Source organism: Hippocampus zosterae, chromosome 14 (assembly GCF_025434085.1).
Source record: "Hippocampus zosterae strain Florida chromosome 14, ASM2543408v3, whole genome shotgun sequence".
NCBI classification, from domain to species: Eukaryota; Metazoa; Chordata; class Actinopteri; order Syngnathiformes; family Syngnathidae; genus Hippocampus; species Hippocampus zosterae.
The window spans coordinates 3,277,787-3,294,349 of record NC_067464.1 but is presented as its reverse complement, the minus strand read 5'-3'; the positions used below and the strand labels follow the sequence as shown (position 1 = coordinate 3,294,349).

General features: G+C 46.5%; 1 protein-coding gene across 2 annotated transcripts in view; it reads right to left on the bottom strand.

Moving 5' to 3' along the window:
- The window catches only part of LOC127614683 (SLIT and NTRK-like protein 3), a 31,937-nt gene extending 16,770 nt beyond the window's left edge, over window positions 1-15,167 (bottom strand). Inside the window, exons 1-6 of one of the 2 annotated variants that reach the window (XM_052086028.1) lie at window positions 14,899-15,167; window positions 6,875-7,188; window positions 5,628-5,879; window positions 4,891-5,006; window positions 2,864-3,784; window positions 186-405 (exon numbers count right to left, since the gene is read on the bottom strand). In XM_052086028.1, the coding sequence (XP_051941988.1) occupies window positions 186-405; window positions 2,864-3,784; window positions 4,891-5,006; window positions 5,628-5,879; window positions 6,875-7,102 (1,737 nt within the window). In that variant the 5' untranslated portion in view covers window positions 7,103-7,188; window positions 14,899-15,167. Of the gene's footprint in view, window positions 1-185; window positions 406-2,863; window positions 3,785-4,890; window positions 5,007-5,627; window positions 5,880-6,874; window positions 7,377-14,898 lie in introns of those variants that run through there. The other variant, XM_052086027.1, reaches the window with a different exon arrangement.
- Between the last annotated feature and the right edge of the window lie 1,396 nt (window positions 15,168-16,563).

The window sequence follows — 16,563 nt, the reverse complement described above, 5'->3', positions numbered from 1 at the left end:
CAACTTGAAAATAAAACCGTCATCTCATGTATAGAAATATTGTCTTTGTTCCTGAAGCCTAACGTGACTTATCAGGAGTCTTGGAAAAAAATTTTGCCCCCGGATTATGCTTCACATAGGCAACCAATTGCACTGAAATGCCAGCAAACCCCCCCGCCCCCCCCAAAAAAAGCCCTTTAACCAACCTGCACCAAGCCAGTGAGATGCTCCAGCACACCTTCCATGGGGAGCTGCAGCAAGTGGTTGTTTCTCAGGTTGAGGCGAGCCAGGTTCACTCCGGAAAACACGCCCAGAGGAAGGCTCCTTAGGAGGTTGGCGTTTAGGAACAAGAGTTGCAGGGAAGGCATGGAGGCCAAGGTGCCTCGATCCATCTCTCGGATCTCGTTGTACTCAAAGTAAAGGTACCTGAAGCAGAATTAGAGAGAAGGCTTTAAAAGAAGCATCTTGGGAAAATGGATTTGCTGGAATTTGTCTGCTTGTGTGTGTTTGTTTTTGTCTTTTCTCCGGAATGTGTCATTTCATAGGTGTTTATTTGCGTGTGTGTGTCTGTAATTCTGTTTGTGTGATGTGTGCGCATCAGTGTGATTCCTGATTCAACTCATTACGTTTCTAAAAAAAAAAAATGTTTAAAAAGGACAAAAAGATGAAGTTTGGAAGTGGGTCGTTTAGGAAGAACAGCGGTGGGTAAATTGCTACTCTTCGCCTCTCAGCATTATAATTACACAAATGAATATTGATGTCAATTAACCATGCAGGAATTTGTTTTAATGGGCACTTTTCGCCGGTTCGCAGAGCTGATCGCTGTCAAAACACAATTTGACACAAAAGCGTGTGTGTGTGTGTATGCGGGAACGTGACAAGCTGGCTGTATTGTAAGTGCATGTGCTCAGATGAGGCAAGAAATATATGTGCATGTATGGCTCAATGTCTATATGTATATATATGTGTGTGTGTATATGTGTATATATATGTATATGTGTATGTATATATATATATACATATATATATATGTGTGTGTGTGTGTGTGTGTGTGTGTGTGTGTGTGTGTGTATGTATATATGTATGTGTATGTACTATATGTATGTATGTATGTATGTATGTATGTGTATATATATGTATATATGTATGTATATATGTATGTATGTATATATGTACAGTATATGTATGCATATATGTATATATGTATATACTGTATGTATATATGTATGTATATATGTATATATATATATGTATGCATATACTGTATGTGTATATGTATGTATGTATTTATATATGTATATATATGTATGCATATATGTATATGTGTATATATGTATGTATATATATATGTATGTATGTATATATATATGTATGCATATATGTGTATATGTTTGTATGTATATATGTATATATATATGTATGCATATATGTATATATATATGTATGTACTGTATGTATGCAAAACAAAAATTTTAAATAGCCTTTTTAGAAAGACGACGCCTGACCATGCAAACGCGGGCCGGATTAAATAATGGAGCAGGGACCAATATGGCCCGCTGCCTATATTTTGCCCACCCCTCTGTTAGATTACACCATCACACGGGGCACTATCAATCTTGAAGGCCCTTCCAAATCAATAACAGTACCAAGAGTGAACTTAACACAAGTCCACAGTAAATCCTTTTCCTTTGCTCGCCAGCCGGTTAATAGAATTCCGCCGCTGAAACGAGGCCTGCTTTAAAATTAATTAGCACTTCCTCACCCCACAGTCTAGGACTACTGTTTTGGGGTTTTTTCAAGGTCCAGTATTTCCTCTTCTTTAAATATTAAAGATGGATAACGGAATAAATGTAATTAGTGGCCGTAGTTGATTGCCAGAAGCGTCACTTGAACGTCCATCCCGTTTTCAACACCGCTTATCCTGAACAGGGTCGCGGCTGTTGAGCCTACCCCAGCTGACTTTGGGCAGAAAGCGGACTACGCTTTCAACTGGTCGCCAGTCAGTCGTAGGGCACCCAGACGTCCATTAATCCATTTTTTTTAATATGCCCGGATCGTAGGCGTCGATGACCTGGAGCTTACCGTAGCTGACTTCCATATGCTCACAAGTTATGGACGATTCAAGGGTACGAAATGTCGCAAAGCACATTAGCGTCCAACATGAATGCTGGCCCGGCGGTTCTGGGCCAATGTGCCAATTTTTTGGGCCACTACATATAATGCAGGTACTGGCTTGACCAAAACAGTGGCGATTTCATCAATATGATAATGACATTCTTGCATTTTTAAATGGGGGGGGGGGGGAACACTGCACAGAAATATTTTCATCTTATATGAAACGGTAGAAAGATGAAATATGAATAAATATGAAGCAGTCACCGAAACCTGTCATACTATATCACGTTAATGTGGGCCAGTGCCGTGCCCGAGGCTTAACATCGGACCCCGCGCATAAAAAACATGCAGAACTGAGATTCAGAACCAGAACTGTGAGGCAGACGTGCTACTCGCTCACCCGAGCCTATTTGAATGACAATCGAGCAAGTGTGATTTATCCCAAACTACGACGGCAAAAAAATGATAATAAATCCCGTTTTCCTCAGGAACACATCTCGACACCTTATCAAGGTGTTTGCATGCATACACAAAGCAAACGTTGGTTCATTTCTGAGATGTCACTCACAGCAGCCCCCGCACCTCAGCTCCAAGCCTGCCACCGGGCACCGTGACTGACTATTGATCGCCCCGCGAGAGAGAATGGCCACCTTCCCTTTCAATCAAGCTTCAGTCAAATGCTAATCGCCGCACAACCTCTCGGCACGGTGAAATTAATTTCCCCCGTACTGGTAAACAAACCTTCCGCTATGCGGTCACCGAGTCCTACCTGAGACTCTGCAGTCCCAGGAACATGTCGGGGCTGAGCCTCTCCAGGTTGTTCCCGTTCAGGTACAGGCTCCTCAGGTTGGTCAGGCTAGAGAAGGCGCCCTCCTGGAGGTAGGAGATGCGGTTGCTCCCCAGGTGCAGCAGATCCAGGCTGGAAAAGTTCCAGAAGTCGGTGCGGTAGATTCTCTGGATCAAGTTCCCGCTCAGGTACAGCTTGCGTCCGTTGAGCGGTCGCGGCGTCAGCTGCGACACGTTGAGGAAGCCGTTCTCCTTGCAGTTGACGGTCAGGCCCAGGTCGGTGATGTGCAGGTTACACGTGCAGCCCAGCGGGCAGATGATGGGAATGGGTGGCCGAGTCTGGTAGCCTGCCACGGGGGGATTCTGGTTGGGGCTGCGGGACGTGGGCGACGTCCTGGAGGGCCGAGGCCTCTTGGTCGGCCGCGGGGGCTTTTCCCGGTCCCTGCGCTCGGCGGAAGAGGACGAGGACGTGGAGGAGGTGTGGGTGTTCTGACGGGAGCCGTGCACCATGGAGGAAGGTTTGGTGGGTCTCACCCGCCCCGGGTGAGGGTTGGGCTTGGAATTAGGGGATGGGTGTTGAGACTGCGTGCCCCCAGAGGCTCTACCGCCTTCGGCTTGCGAGTCTTTATCCGGGAGCTCGGTGCAAAGCTCCTTGCGGGGGATCTCCCTCAAGTCCTTGCCGTGTAGATGGAAGGGATACTCGCAGGTAACGTCCCCCACCACGGCCGTGTAGGGGATCTGACCCAGCCACTGCTGCAGCTGCACCGCCTCGCAGCCGCAGTTCCAGGGATTCTCCTCCAGCTGGATCTCCATGAGGGAGCGACCCACGTATTCCAGAGTTCCGGCATATGCCAGACTCTTTAGACGGTTTCCCCGTAGGTCCAGATGAGTCAGCGACACAGATCTGGAGCATGAGGAGGAGGTGGGGGCAGGCGATTTTAATAACCACCAACGGCAATGGTGGACGAGTCTGATGATGAATGCGTCATTTAGTCAACACTAAAGAGGGGGGGGGGGACACGTACTGGCAAAAGGACTTGGGAATCAGAGTCAACAAAAGCCCGATTGTCGAATGCCTGGAAAAGATGAGCCTGGGTGATTATGCTGCGTTGTGGCGTGTGTGTTAGACTATCAGAAAAAAGGAAACCATTTTTGTTGTCCCCGCAATCATTTTGGGTTTACAATTAAACCCTCGGTACAAATCAATGCTGTTTATGGTTGTTGAAAGTACACTTTCAAGTACTTTTAGTACTTTGCGTTGACACGTACAAACAAGTGCTTGGCCGTTGGAAATGCAGTTTAATGCAATCTCCACCAGGGCTGGGCATCTTAATGCACTTCAAACGAACTGTCAACGGTTCTTCTGAAGAAAAACGTTGCCGTTGCTTGCGTACGTTTGTACTTTCTGCCCAACCTTGCGATGTGGAACTTTTCCTGTGATGTCACTTCAATATGTTTGTTACCGATAGTTTGTCGAAGGTGTCACCCTCATTAACTGTCGCATAAAATTCAAGTTGCACCCTGTTAACACAAAACCGTAACTGTGACTTGGGTGCCGGAACAGTAACACACCAGTGCTGTAAGATCTCATTTTTGAGAGTAATTTTTTTCCCTCTCCAGTCTACTCACGTCGGAAGACAAAAAATAAATGTACTGGTACTCTTAACACCCCCCCACACAACGAGACAATCACTCAGGACCATCTTTTAGAAAAAAAACTCTTAATTGCTCGGGATCATCATCATCCAAGAGACACTCTCAACACAGCCCACACCACAGGCTAATGGCTCAGGATGATCATATTTAAAAATAAATAGATCACGACTTAACATCCCACACCATACGATAATACTGTTTGTTCAGGATTATCTTTTGGAGCAAGCGGGCCTTTGCTGACTTTGAGGGGGCAAGGGGGGGGGGGGGGGCGGTGAGAGAGAAGCAAAAATGGGGCCAGATTGTCGCTAGGCTCGCTTCAGAAAACCCTTTCATACGTGAAATCAGATCAGTCACCTGAAGAGATGCGCAGGCAAGAAGGGGATCAGGTTGTCATTGAGGATGAGAACCCGCAGCTTGTACAGGAACCTCAGAGCGCCGCTGTCGATGCGTTTAATCACGTTGTAGTCGGCCTGCGGGGGGTGGGTGGCAGCCGTGAGCTCTCAAGAGTCAGTGCGGACTTCTCTGCTACCTCAAACGCCGTCAGAAGCACCGGACCGGTTTTACAACCTGTTTGTAATATTTCTTCCATGCAATAGAGGAAATATCGATTGTCGGCACTGCAGTTTTGCGGATGTCACATTTTTTGGTCTCTCGGATTTCAGACTCGCTGTGTTGCCGCGCCAATCCGATCTGCCGAGGGCCTTCAGAATCCGGAGTGCTGGCCCGTGGAATTGCAGCAATATTAGCATTTCTTTAACCAAGCGACGACGTTAGCATTTTTCTCTTTCTGATTGGTCGGCGCAAAAAATGCCTACTGATGGGGGGGGGGGTCTCACAATTGAAACCGATTCAACATCGGCAGCAGTTAGATTTGTGACCTGCCTCTGCGCAAATCGCTAACTCTGATATCTGCTAGCTTGGGATAAGGCTGAGATTGATGTATACAAGAAGTAACATTAGCTCTAAATCTTCCATCATGGTTTGTGCGATCACGATATGGCATTCCAAAGCGGAATGAGATGGCGAGTATCCAGGGGAGATTGTAGCACTTGGGCCCCCCTGCTAGCCGGCGACTATTTTCAGCAGCCTACCTGGAGGTACTCCAGAGCCTCCAATCCGGCAAAGGTGTCATTTCTGAAGACCTCCAGCTTGTTCTCGTGAAGGTAGAGGCGTCGCAGCTTGGCCAGCCCGTGGAAGGCGCCCACCCGGATGTCCTGCAGAGCGTTGTTGCCCAGGTTTATCGACACGGCGTTGCCAAGGTGCTGGAATCCGTTGCTATAGAGACGCCTCAGCGAATTCCTCTGGAGGTTTAGTTTGAAAGGGCGGACCCACGACTGCGACACCTGGACGAGGCATTCGTGCTTTGATGAGTCATCTCGTTAATGAGGCTGGCTGAGAAGCAAGAATGAGGGCGGACAGGACATGACACGTGCCGGCGGGGGGGGGTGGGTCTTTCCCATGCCGTAGTCTTTCGCTAACTGACTTGACCACAGCGGTAAATTAATAAATACAGTTGATGTTTTGAAGAAATTTGCCTACCATTCGTAACCTTGAAATATTGGACATGGAGGCTGTCGTAAAATGAGGACCCCCCCCCCCATCCCCTCGGCCCCCACACTGCGAAAAGGCTTCACATCTTTTAATGGATTACTCCCGTCAGTCTCCTCTTCAGCAGGTAAAAAAAAGAAAAGCTCTATAGAGTTTTAAGTCTTTGACTCGTTCACTCCCAAAGACGTTTTTAAACGTCTTTTCAGACTCGGCCCAGATTTGGCTGGTACTGAATGAGTTAAGGAAAATGCGGATCAACAATTTAGCCTATTTTCTGACGTATTGCGGAACACATCATTAATTAAATCATCATTATTTTTGGGGGGGGTGCCTTTTCTGCACTTTCAATTTCAAAACGTGCCCGTGTTTTTCGTGTTTTTGAATGGAGAAAAATTAAAACTCGTTCGATTCATCAATTAATTGCTGGAGTAATTGACAGGCTGATCCCTTATTAAAATAATTGTTAGTCGCAGCCATACAACTATGAGGAAAATATTAGAAAATAAAATCGAATATGAGACAGAAATATCGTCAAAGAAAAAAAAGTACTTATGGAAAATAGAACCTCGGAAATAAATATAGACGACAAAGGTAGGAAATATTGTGGTCACCATGTTCGGAAATATTCAATAGGCAAAATATAAAACAATAAACAGTTGACCCCTGCATTTCAATGTCAAAAATCTTCCCCCCCCCCCCCGTTCTCTTTTAACTGCATTTCAATTGATGCCAATTACTGACCCTGCACCCCGTCCCAAATCGGTGTGTCAAAGTGTTCCGTGTCGGCTACCTGGCTGCCGTTGGTGAAGCCCCGCCCATCGCAGTGCACATGCAGCACGCCTTCTTTGACCTCGCACGTGCACGGCTCGAAGCAGGGCTCGTCCACCTCCTCCTCGGAGTTGTCCACCAGGGGGGTGTTCGTGGATGTCGGGGTGGGGGTGGGGCTGCCGTGCGACGCCCGGGCCAGGCCCGCCGCCGCCGCGCACCCCAGCGCCACGGCCAGGGTGACCCACTGCATGACCCTCTGCGCGCTGCTTCACCCGCCCTCGGCTCGGCTCGGCTCAGCTCAGCAGCCCGCGGCGGCGGCCCGGCGTCGGCCCCTCACTGACGTCCATACGTCGCATCCAACGCGACGAGGACATAAACACAGTTAAAAGAGAGCAAACAGCAGAGCGAGGCAGCTCGGGATGAATCAGATTGATGATGCGTCACGAGCATAGTCAAGCGCACAATGCAAGTTGGATCGCAAAGAGCGAGATGCCTAGGGGGCGCGGGAGTGATGGGGGGTCGGGGGGGGGGCACTGGAGTAGCGAACCCGGAGAAGGCTAATCGGGCGTATGGCGGAACATCTGCGAGAGTTTTGATAACAAACGCTAGCCTCGTCAAAAAAGAGCCTGGTGCTCACGCGTGGGCCAAAGACCCCTCGACCAAGCCCCCCCGATTTGAAATCCAATACAGCGGTTCTTTGAGATTAGAGCTGAACAATTCAAAATAAAATTGCAAAGGAGTAGTGCGCGGTTTTCAGATCGCACGGGCTACGATGTGGTGGCATAAAAACTTTCAGTTGGTGGGAATCTTGACTTGAACGTTAGCATGAAGTTAGCATAGCCTCTGTAGCTAACTTCACCGTGTGATTCTCCTTGTTTTACTTTGACGTGAAGTCCGGAAACAGTCGAACGCCATCCCCCTTTGCCTCTTTTTTGTTGTTGTTGTTTTGCGTAGCCTCTCTAGCTAACTTCACCGTGTGATTCTCCTTGTTTTACTTTTACTTGAAGTCCGGAAACAGTCGAACGCCATCCCCCTTTGCCCCTTTTTTGTTGTTGTTGTTTTGCGTAGCCTCTCTAGCTAACTTCACCGTGTGATTCTCCTTGTTTTACATTTACTTGAAGTCCGGAAACAGTCGAACGCCATCCCCCTTTGCCCCTTTTTTGTTGTTGTTGTTTTGCGTAGCCTCTTTAGCTAACTTCACCGTGTGATTCTCCTTGTTTTACATTTACTTGAAGTCCGGAAAAAGTCGAACGCCATCCCCCTTTGCCTCTTTTTTGTTGTTGTTGTTTTGCGTAGCCTCTCTAGCTAACTTCACCGTGTGATTCTCCTTGTTTTACATTTTCTTTAAGTCCGGAAACAGTCGAACGCCATCCCCCTTTGCCCCTTTTTTGTTGTTGTTGTTTTGCGTAGCCTCTCTAGCTAACTTCACCGTGTGATTCTCCTTGTTTTACTTTTACTTGAAGTCCGGAAACAGTCGAACGCCATCCCGCTTTGCCTCTTTTTTGTTGTTGTTGTTGTTGTTTTGTATGACGTCGCTCTATTGTATAATTAGCGGTGCTGACGCAAACCCACAAAAGGTAAACACGTGTGCCCGCTCACCTGCGACTCATATTTTATAATGTGACTTTTCTATTTTTTGGGGGGGGATGAGAGTGAGCTGAGGGGACGGTGAGGGGGGGGGGGTCGAGGAGAGTCATGAATATATTCATCGCCGTGCTCAAATGCCTGCCGAAGCCGAAATGTCACGCGTGTGTTGTTTTTAATGTATGCAATATGAATATGGGCAAATGCAAATGGGATTCATAATGCTTCCGTCTAATGAACTGCTGCGTTTATTAGCACGGATTGGCAATCAGGGAACGGGAAGCGAGAAGGGCTCCTGTCATCTACACTTGCTGCTTTCCATCCTTTCCTCATCCAAGACACATATTTTACAGCCCCCCCCAAAAAAAAAAAATGGTACGGCGTGGAGCCACACAAAAAGTATATTTGGTGAGTCACTGCCAATTTGTGATTTGCTGTTCATTTTCTTTCTTTTTTTTTTTTTTTTTTGCAAAACTTAATCCGATCCATGAATGGGATCAAATTCCCGGTTCAGTTTGAATTGGCATCAGCGTTGAACTGGTTTTCAATTATTTTTATTTTTTTTTCACGATAGTGAGTTATGATTTCATTTTGACTCATGTTATCGTTTCAAGATCAGGTTTGTTTGTTTTGGAAAATGATTCTTCCAGTTTGGTTTTTGTAATAGTTGTCATTTTCTTTTAAAAAAAAAAATACTGTATAGTGGGGCGACCCGGTATAGTCCAGTGGTTAGCACGTCGGCTTCACAGTGGAGAGGTACCGGGTTCGATTCCAGCGCCGGCCTCCCTGTGTGGAGTTTGCATGTTCTCCCCGGGCCTGCGTGGGTTTTCTCCGGGTGCTCCGGTTTCCTCCCACATTCCAAAAACATGCGTGGCAGGCTGATTGAACACTCTAAATTGTCCCTAGGTGTGAGTGTGAGTGCGAATGGTTGTTTGTTTCTGTGTGCCCTGCGATTGGCTGGCAACCGATTCAGGGTGTCCCCCGCCTACTGCCCGAAGACGGCTGGGATGGGCTCCAGCACCCCCCGCGACCCTAGTGAGGATCAAGCGGCTCGGAAGATGAATGAATGAATGAATGATACTGTATAGTGTATTTATCAACTGCAAAAAAAAAAAATCACTCAGTCTTATGTAATAAATTAAAGCAAAAGGCCGCATGACCTTCGGTACGGTTAGTTAGCTCCTTTCAGCCCGCACATTCGTTCCTATTAGCTCCTTTCAGCTGGCGTATTAGTTCCTTCCGGCCAGCGGATCCGTTTTGACATCAGTAAATGTAATGCATCCACATCACTTGAATCCGACGACCACCTTGCCATACAAACGTAGCAACAACGCTGCGGGGCAGCACGTTACATTCTGTCGAGCGCTGACTTCCTATAAGACGCACCTTCAATGAATGGCCTGTTTTAAAACTGCTTTCATAGATGGGGCGCACCGCGTTATCAGGCGCGTAGAATAGAAGCTACAGTAGTGTCTGCAGTTGCGTTAGGCATCCACTAGATGGAGCCACGCTAAAGAGAATACAATACAATACGGCTTTATTCATTATAGACCTTTGCAATCTCTGCAGCTCTAACAAAGCGCTTTGCAGAACACTTAAAGTACTACGACCCGAAAATCGGAATATTGATCCATGTATCGGATCATTGGATTGGAAACATGCATTGGATTATAAAGCGCACTGTCAGCTTTTGAGAACATTTAGTGCTTTTAGGTGCGCCTTATAGTGCGGAAAATACAGTAATTGTTTTGGCAATAAAGAAAGTGAGGATAAATTTGTTGATCTTATAAAAAATGTCTTAAAAACTGCTCTGAGCCCTGAAACCGCTGGGCTGAAAACGGGGTCCCGCCCCGGCCTTGATTTGTCGTATTTATTTATTTATTTGAAAGCGGTTGCGCGAACGGCACGGTTGAGTGACAGCGGCTTCCAGAGACGCTTTGCCGACTCAGGTGGAAAACAAACAGGAAAAAAGGTGCTCAGTCACGGTCACGAAAACACTGCGGAGACGCTCGAGTCTTTGCGGGGGCATCTTTGCTCTCAAGTCTTAATGAGATCTAAATTGGATAAAGCATCTCGACGCTCGCAGACGGCGTCGAGCACTGTCACGCGAAATGCAATAATGATCCTGATGGCGCGGCGGCTGTAATCATACAGCAATAATCTAGCGTGGGGTTGGGTGGGGGGCGGGGGGGGGGGGGGGGTCGGACCAGGCGGCAACGGAGGAAATATCACCGCCCGGGAGAGGAAGAGCAATCACAGAGATGATTACGACCAGGAAAAACAAGGGTTGGATTGGTGGGGACTTGGGGGGGGGGGGGGGGGGGGCACGGAGAGAAAGGACCGAGCTGGTGGCAGGCAGGGTGACAATAGTTTTTGATTCATAGTTTTTTTGTTTTTGTTTTTCATTTTGACTTTTCTTTTTTTGGACGCCAGTTCGTTTTTAATAGCAAGTTTGCTAGCTCGTATTATTTTTTTGATTTTTTTTCGTAAAAGATTTGTTTTCATTGGTGTTGCATACATTCAATATTCGCGGAGTGCAAGTATAAAAATATTGTGTCATAAAGTCAACGATAACACTCCGATAACCTAGGACCTTCCTTATTCTCTCTAGATGTACGGCAATAGTGAAATCAATAAATTTAAAATCAACCCCCCCACTCCAAAGCTCATATTAATTGACAAAGACGAAAATGTAGGACATTTTTGCTGCAATTATACTTATTTGTATAATTGTTATACAAATGTCAAGTAGTTTCAGTTCGGTTTGTTCTTTTATTTTTCTTTTTTTTTCCATTAATAAGTTTTTTTAATTGTCAACTATATTAACGTTGGTGCCAGGTCATTCAAGAAGTTCAAATTGCTCACAAAAAAGAATTAAAATATAAAATAGATTATTTTAAAGATGTTTCTAACATAAGTAAACATTGAAATGTTTTTAAAATATGACGTACATTTTCTTTCGCTTTTATGATTTTAATTGACAATAAATCAGTCCACCAATGACTTCTGGAGAAAATCAACAAGCGAATACATGTAAAACTAGTCTGTTACAAAGTAATCCATTCTCATTTATCAACTCTCGTATAAATATTCTCAGCGGCGCCGTAAACGGAAATATCTTAATCTGATATTGCACGTCCACATGTGCTGCTACACCGGATTTAGACATCCAGCACTGAAATGGTTCGGGGTCTCCGCCACTAACAATGCTAACCATTAGCCCATTAGCATTAAGCTAGCGGGGCCTTTCCCAGCGTGTTCAGATATCCCCTGCTGGAAGGGTTAGGGGTCACCGCTACTAACAATGCTAACCGTTAGCCCATTAGCGTTCAGCCAGCGGGGCCTTTGCGAAAGTTTTTTTGGTTATATACACGGTGCAATTGTCTTCGTTGGAGGTTGACTCTGACGGATCAAGTCACTTGTATCTCAACTGGACTCTGTGGGCCCCGCGGAAGCACGGAGTGGGCAGCATGTGCGCCCCCGGGCCACACTTTACCCACCGCTGCCATAAAGAGTCACAAGTCAGCGGAGGCCGCCGGCCACTCGGGAGGATGAGAGCTCTCGCATTGAAGCGGCTGAAATCTGATATTGATTACATCCTAACCCTCACTCTCGCTCCGCTTGTGTGCATGCGCTGCAGCCAAGTACATTGCTGTACGCGCGTTTGTGTGTGTGTGTGTGTGTCACAACAAAAAAATAGAAAACAAATACCAAAAAAAAGCAGATTTTGATTTCCGGCACAGGTAGTGAGCCACGTGCGCTTTCATAATAAACCGCTGTAATGCAGCATAGCTCGCAACACAAATCCTGTAAAAGCATGAACAGACACGCACAAACACACACACACACACACACACACACACACACACACAGGAAGAATTTGGATGGGCTGCTGAGGCCTCACACGCACACACACAAATACAGCGTTCGCTTTTGAAGCCACGCACCCCCTTACCGACAGAGTTAGCGCACCCCTTCTCTGCTGCACGCATGGTGCGAAAAAACACCCTCAAAAGTTGGGTCCAACTTAACCCACAAAACAACCCCAAATTTGATTTGTCTTATAAATAAATGGCCCCAAAAGTCACTTTTTGACCAGGAAACTCTTGAGAGTGGGGACTCCAAAACCGTAAAACCCCAAAAGTTGGCTCATTCTGAATCACGCACCCAAAAAAATTGATTGGCTTGTAAATACATAACCGCCAAAAGTTGTCTGGCCCTTGTTTTTAGAGTTTTTCACCTAGCAACTCTTGAGAGTGGAGACTCCAAAACCGTAAAACCCCAAAAGTTGGGTCATACTGAATCACGCACCCCAAAAAAATTTGATGGGTTTGTAAATACATAACCCCCCAAAATTATGTCTGTCTCTTTTTTTTAGAGTATCCCGTCAATAAAGGCATCAACCAAGAGCATCTATTGGCGGACAATCAAATCAGCTGTGTTCACGCCCACAACGGCGCAAACCGCACCAAGCCACATGGGTCCGCAAAACATCAAAACAAATCTTAGCCCACTTTTCTGCAGATGAAGTCACGCTAGACTTGTGCTAATCAGGAGAATGGAGCTCTTCATTTTGCACACCACCGGGAGAGCTGTTTACTCGCCGTTAGTTTGGTCACACCTGTTTTTAGATTCAAGTTTGGAGTTAAGGGTTACATTTTCTCAAATGAATGCATCGGACAATGTAAATGTGTCATTATTAAACCACCTCGAGGGGACGCGGGGAATTGTAAGTAGGATAGCGGCCTATTTTGTCGAGTCCCTGATGTGGGCCAGCATGTTCCATCGTGGTCTGGACAAAATGGAATATTGTAGAGCCTTGTTGAGAGTCCCTGTTGGTCTGACGAAGTGTCGTCTCGCTTTTTTGTCTTTTCAATGTCTCCCCCCCCCCACCTCTCGAGGACTGGCGCAAGCGAGCTCTGGGAAAGTCGTTTGTTACATGATATGTTCTGTATAAAGTATAGATTTCTCATTTGTATGAACTAATTACATTTGAGCCCAACAAAAAAAATGGTCACCATTTTCAAAATATTCCAAATATTTGTATTTGTTTCCCGTTAAGAAAGTTGTGTTGCTGGGTAACGAAAGAAGACTTTTTGTAGTTTGGTTAATTAGTTAATTTAGTTAATTAGTTAGTTAATTAATTTGTTGTTGTTTAACAAAAATGTGTGTGTGTGTGTTGTGAAACAGCAAAACAGATTTTTTTGGGGGGGATGGGCGGAGGGGTCTGCTTTATTCATTCATCTTCCGTACCTCTTGATCCTCACTAGGGTCACGGGGGGGTGCTGAAGCCTATCCCGGCTGTCTTCGGGCAGTAGGCGGGGGACACCCTGAACCACACCTTGGGACAATTTAGAGCGTCCAATCAGCCTGCCATGCATATTTTTGGAATGTGGGAGGAAACCGGAGCACCCGGAGAAAACCCACGCAGGCCCGGGCAGAACATGCAAACTCCACACAGGGAGGTCGGAGCTGGAATCGAACCCGGTACCTCTGCACTGTGAAGCCGACGTGCTAACCACTGGATACCGGGCCGCCCTGGTTAATTAGTTAATTTAGTTAATTAGTTAGTTAATTAATTTGTTGTTGTTTAACAAAAATGTGTGTAGCGAAACAGCAAAACAGATTTTTTTTTGGGGGGGGGGCGGAGTAGTCTGCTTTATGTTTTTTGATATTATTATTATTTTATTTTAATTTTTTCTCAAACAAAAATGACTTTTCCGTCTACCATCCTCACCCCACACTTTTGGGAATCCCCGCCATGGTCCAACTTGTTCTTTTTGGATAAATTGGATGCTGTCGAGAGCCTCGTTTCGAGTCCCCGGTCAGTCTTTTTGCCCAAGTGGCGTCCCGCTCGGCCAGTGCCATTGTTTTGTCTCGCTTTTTTTCAATGTCCCTCAATCCCGAGGACTGACGCAGGCCAGCTCGGGAAATGACGGCCACTTCGCTTATCCCGTCGGCATATTATTCCTGTCACATAACTGCGGTGTCTACCAATCTCCCCCCCCCACCCCCCACCCACATCGTCCTCTCTTGTCCGTCAGAGTAGCCTGGCGGTCGGCTTCTGCATACTCCAAACGTGCAACTGCACTATCAGGCATCAACAAGCGCACCCCCCCACCCCACTCCCACCCCCACTCGCCATATCCCTAATCAATGGCATCGAGAGGGGAGAAGAGGCGGAATGAGGGTGTTATCTCTCTTATCATCCAACATTCCAAAGGGGGGGGGGAACTCAATTAGCCAACATAACAGTATGCAACGGCATGACCAATTAAACAGCCGAGTCATTAAGAGAGCCCATTAACACGACCGATGGAAATCCTTCGCCGTCCAAAGCCCTCCACCCCTCGTCCCCCCCCCACGTTGTCTCACACGTTCATGCAACACACACACAGACAGATACAAAAGCATTCACGGTGGCTTAGAAGGAAAAAAAAAAAGGAAGCGTAAAATACTCACTCAGTCCTCCGGCAAAGAATCAGGAAACGACCGGGAGAAGACTTTTACAGGCTGACTGTCGACATGTCGTTCACGTTCAGCCGCGCTCTCCTGCATGCCTCCTCTCCTCTCTCGCTCTCTCTCCCTCCTGTGGAGGCGGATGAGGGAGGCAGGGAGGATGATGATGATGAGGAGGAGGAGGAGGGGGAGGGTGGAGGATGGGGGGGGGTGGGCAACGTGAGAAGACTGCAATGAGGAAGAGGATAGAGAAGGGCGGGAGGCAGGTTTGGGAGGGAGGGAAGCTTTAGGATGGAGGGTCGGCTTCTCCACAGCGCAGCCTCGGGGAGCTGCGGCATCGGACGGCCTGAACGGCGGGGAGCCGGCGCGACGGGGGGTGGGGGGGGGGGGCGAAACGTCGTGCCGGCTCGATGACGAAATAAGAGAAAGCAAAGTAATCAATGAGAGGCGGGATAATGGTCAAAAGGGGAAGAAAAAACAAAAAAAACAAAAATAGCCCGTGAAGACGATACAATAGTGCAGTGGTCACCAACATGGTGCCCGCGGGCACCAGGTAGCCCGTGAAGACCACTTGAGTAGCCCGCCAGTGCCTGGACATTGTGATTTGCTAGTAGAAATTATGATTTAAAAATGCAAACATTGGCAGTACTGTGAGACATTTCGAAACACGATCAAAGTCTGACAATTTAAATCATCAAGTATTAAAAATAACACATCCTCATATTATTGAAGGTATTTTGGACAAATATGTTATTTCAGACGTGTATCAATTTGGTAGCCCTTCACACAATCGGTACACATGAAGTTGCTCTCACCCTCAAAAATGTTGGTGACACCTGCAATAGTGGAACAAAAAAGAAAAAAACATTTAAATGGAAAAGTCGGTTGTGATTGAACTGAATCGAATCATTCCACTTTCTCAAAATCCATCTCGAATTGTCTTTTATTGGAGAGATTCACGCCATGAATATATAAATATACATCAATATACTAAAAACGATTAAAATCGTTGAGCAATATTTTCAGAAATAGTGTAATTTTTTTTTTCTCAAATTTGTAACACCCTTTGATTCAAACGCAATTCTCTGAATTCAAAAAATATTCGATAGTGACGGCCTGAGCCCAACCGAGCTCCTGCCCAACTTTTAACTTTTGACAAACTAAATTTCCCCCCCCCCAAGACTGTTTTTGGCTGAACAAAAAAATAATTCATCATCTCATTTTTGTTTCAGCATCTCAGCCCCAACCGTGCGCGTTGCCATGGCGACTCTCGCCATCTGGCTTTCCGGCACACCGGTAGACACGCATCAGGCTTTTTTTTTTAATTATCATTATTATTTTTTATAAACGAATTGACTTTTATGAGATGAAATCACATCGAGGCCTCAGAAGTTCACGAGGAGCTCTAAACACCTGTCACGGCGTGAAGAGGAGGAGGAAGTGGGAGCAACAGATGCCACGACACGTAAATTAGCTCGCCGCGCGTCGCCGGTTTCGCTAGGCTTCTTCCACGGACTGGCTCGTCATCAAGGACACTTTTGATTATTCCTTCACACTCTGCTAGGGCTTCTTTTTGTCGCCGCTCCCCACGGCATCGGCAACTTGGGGAACATGCCTGTTTCCATTCTGGTCCTGGAGAAGTTGCCGGCGTAGAGATCAATATGGTTT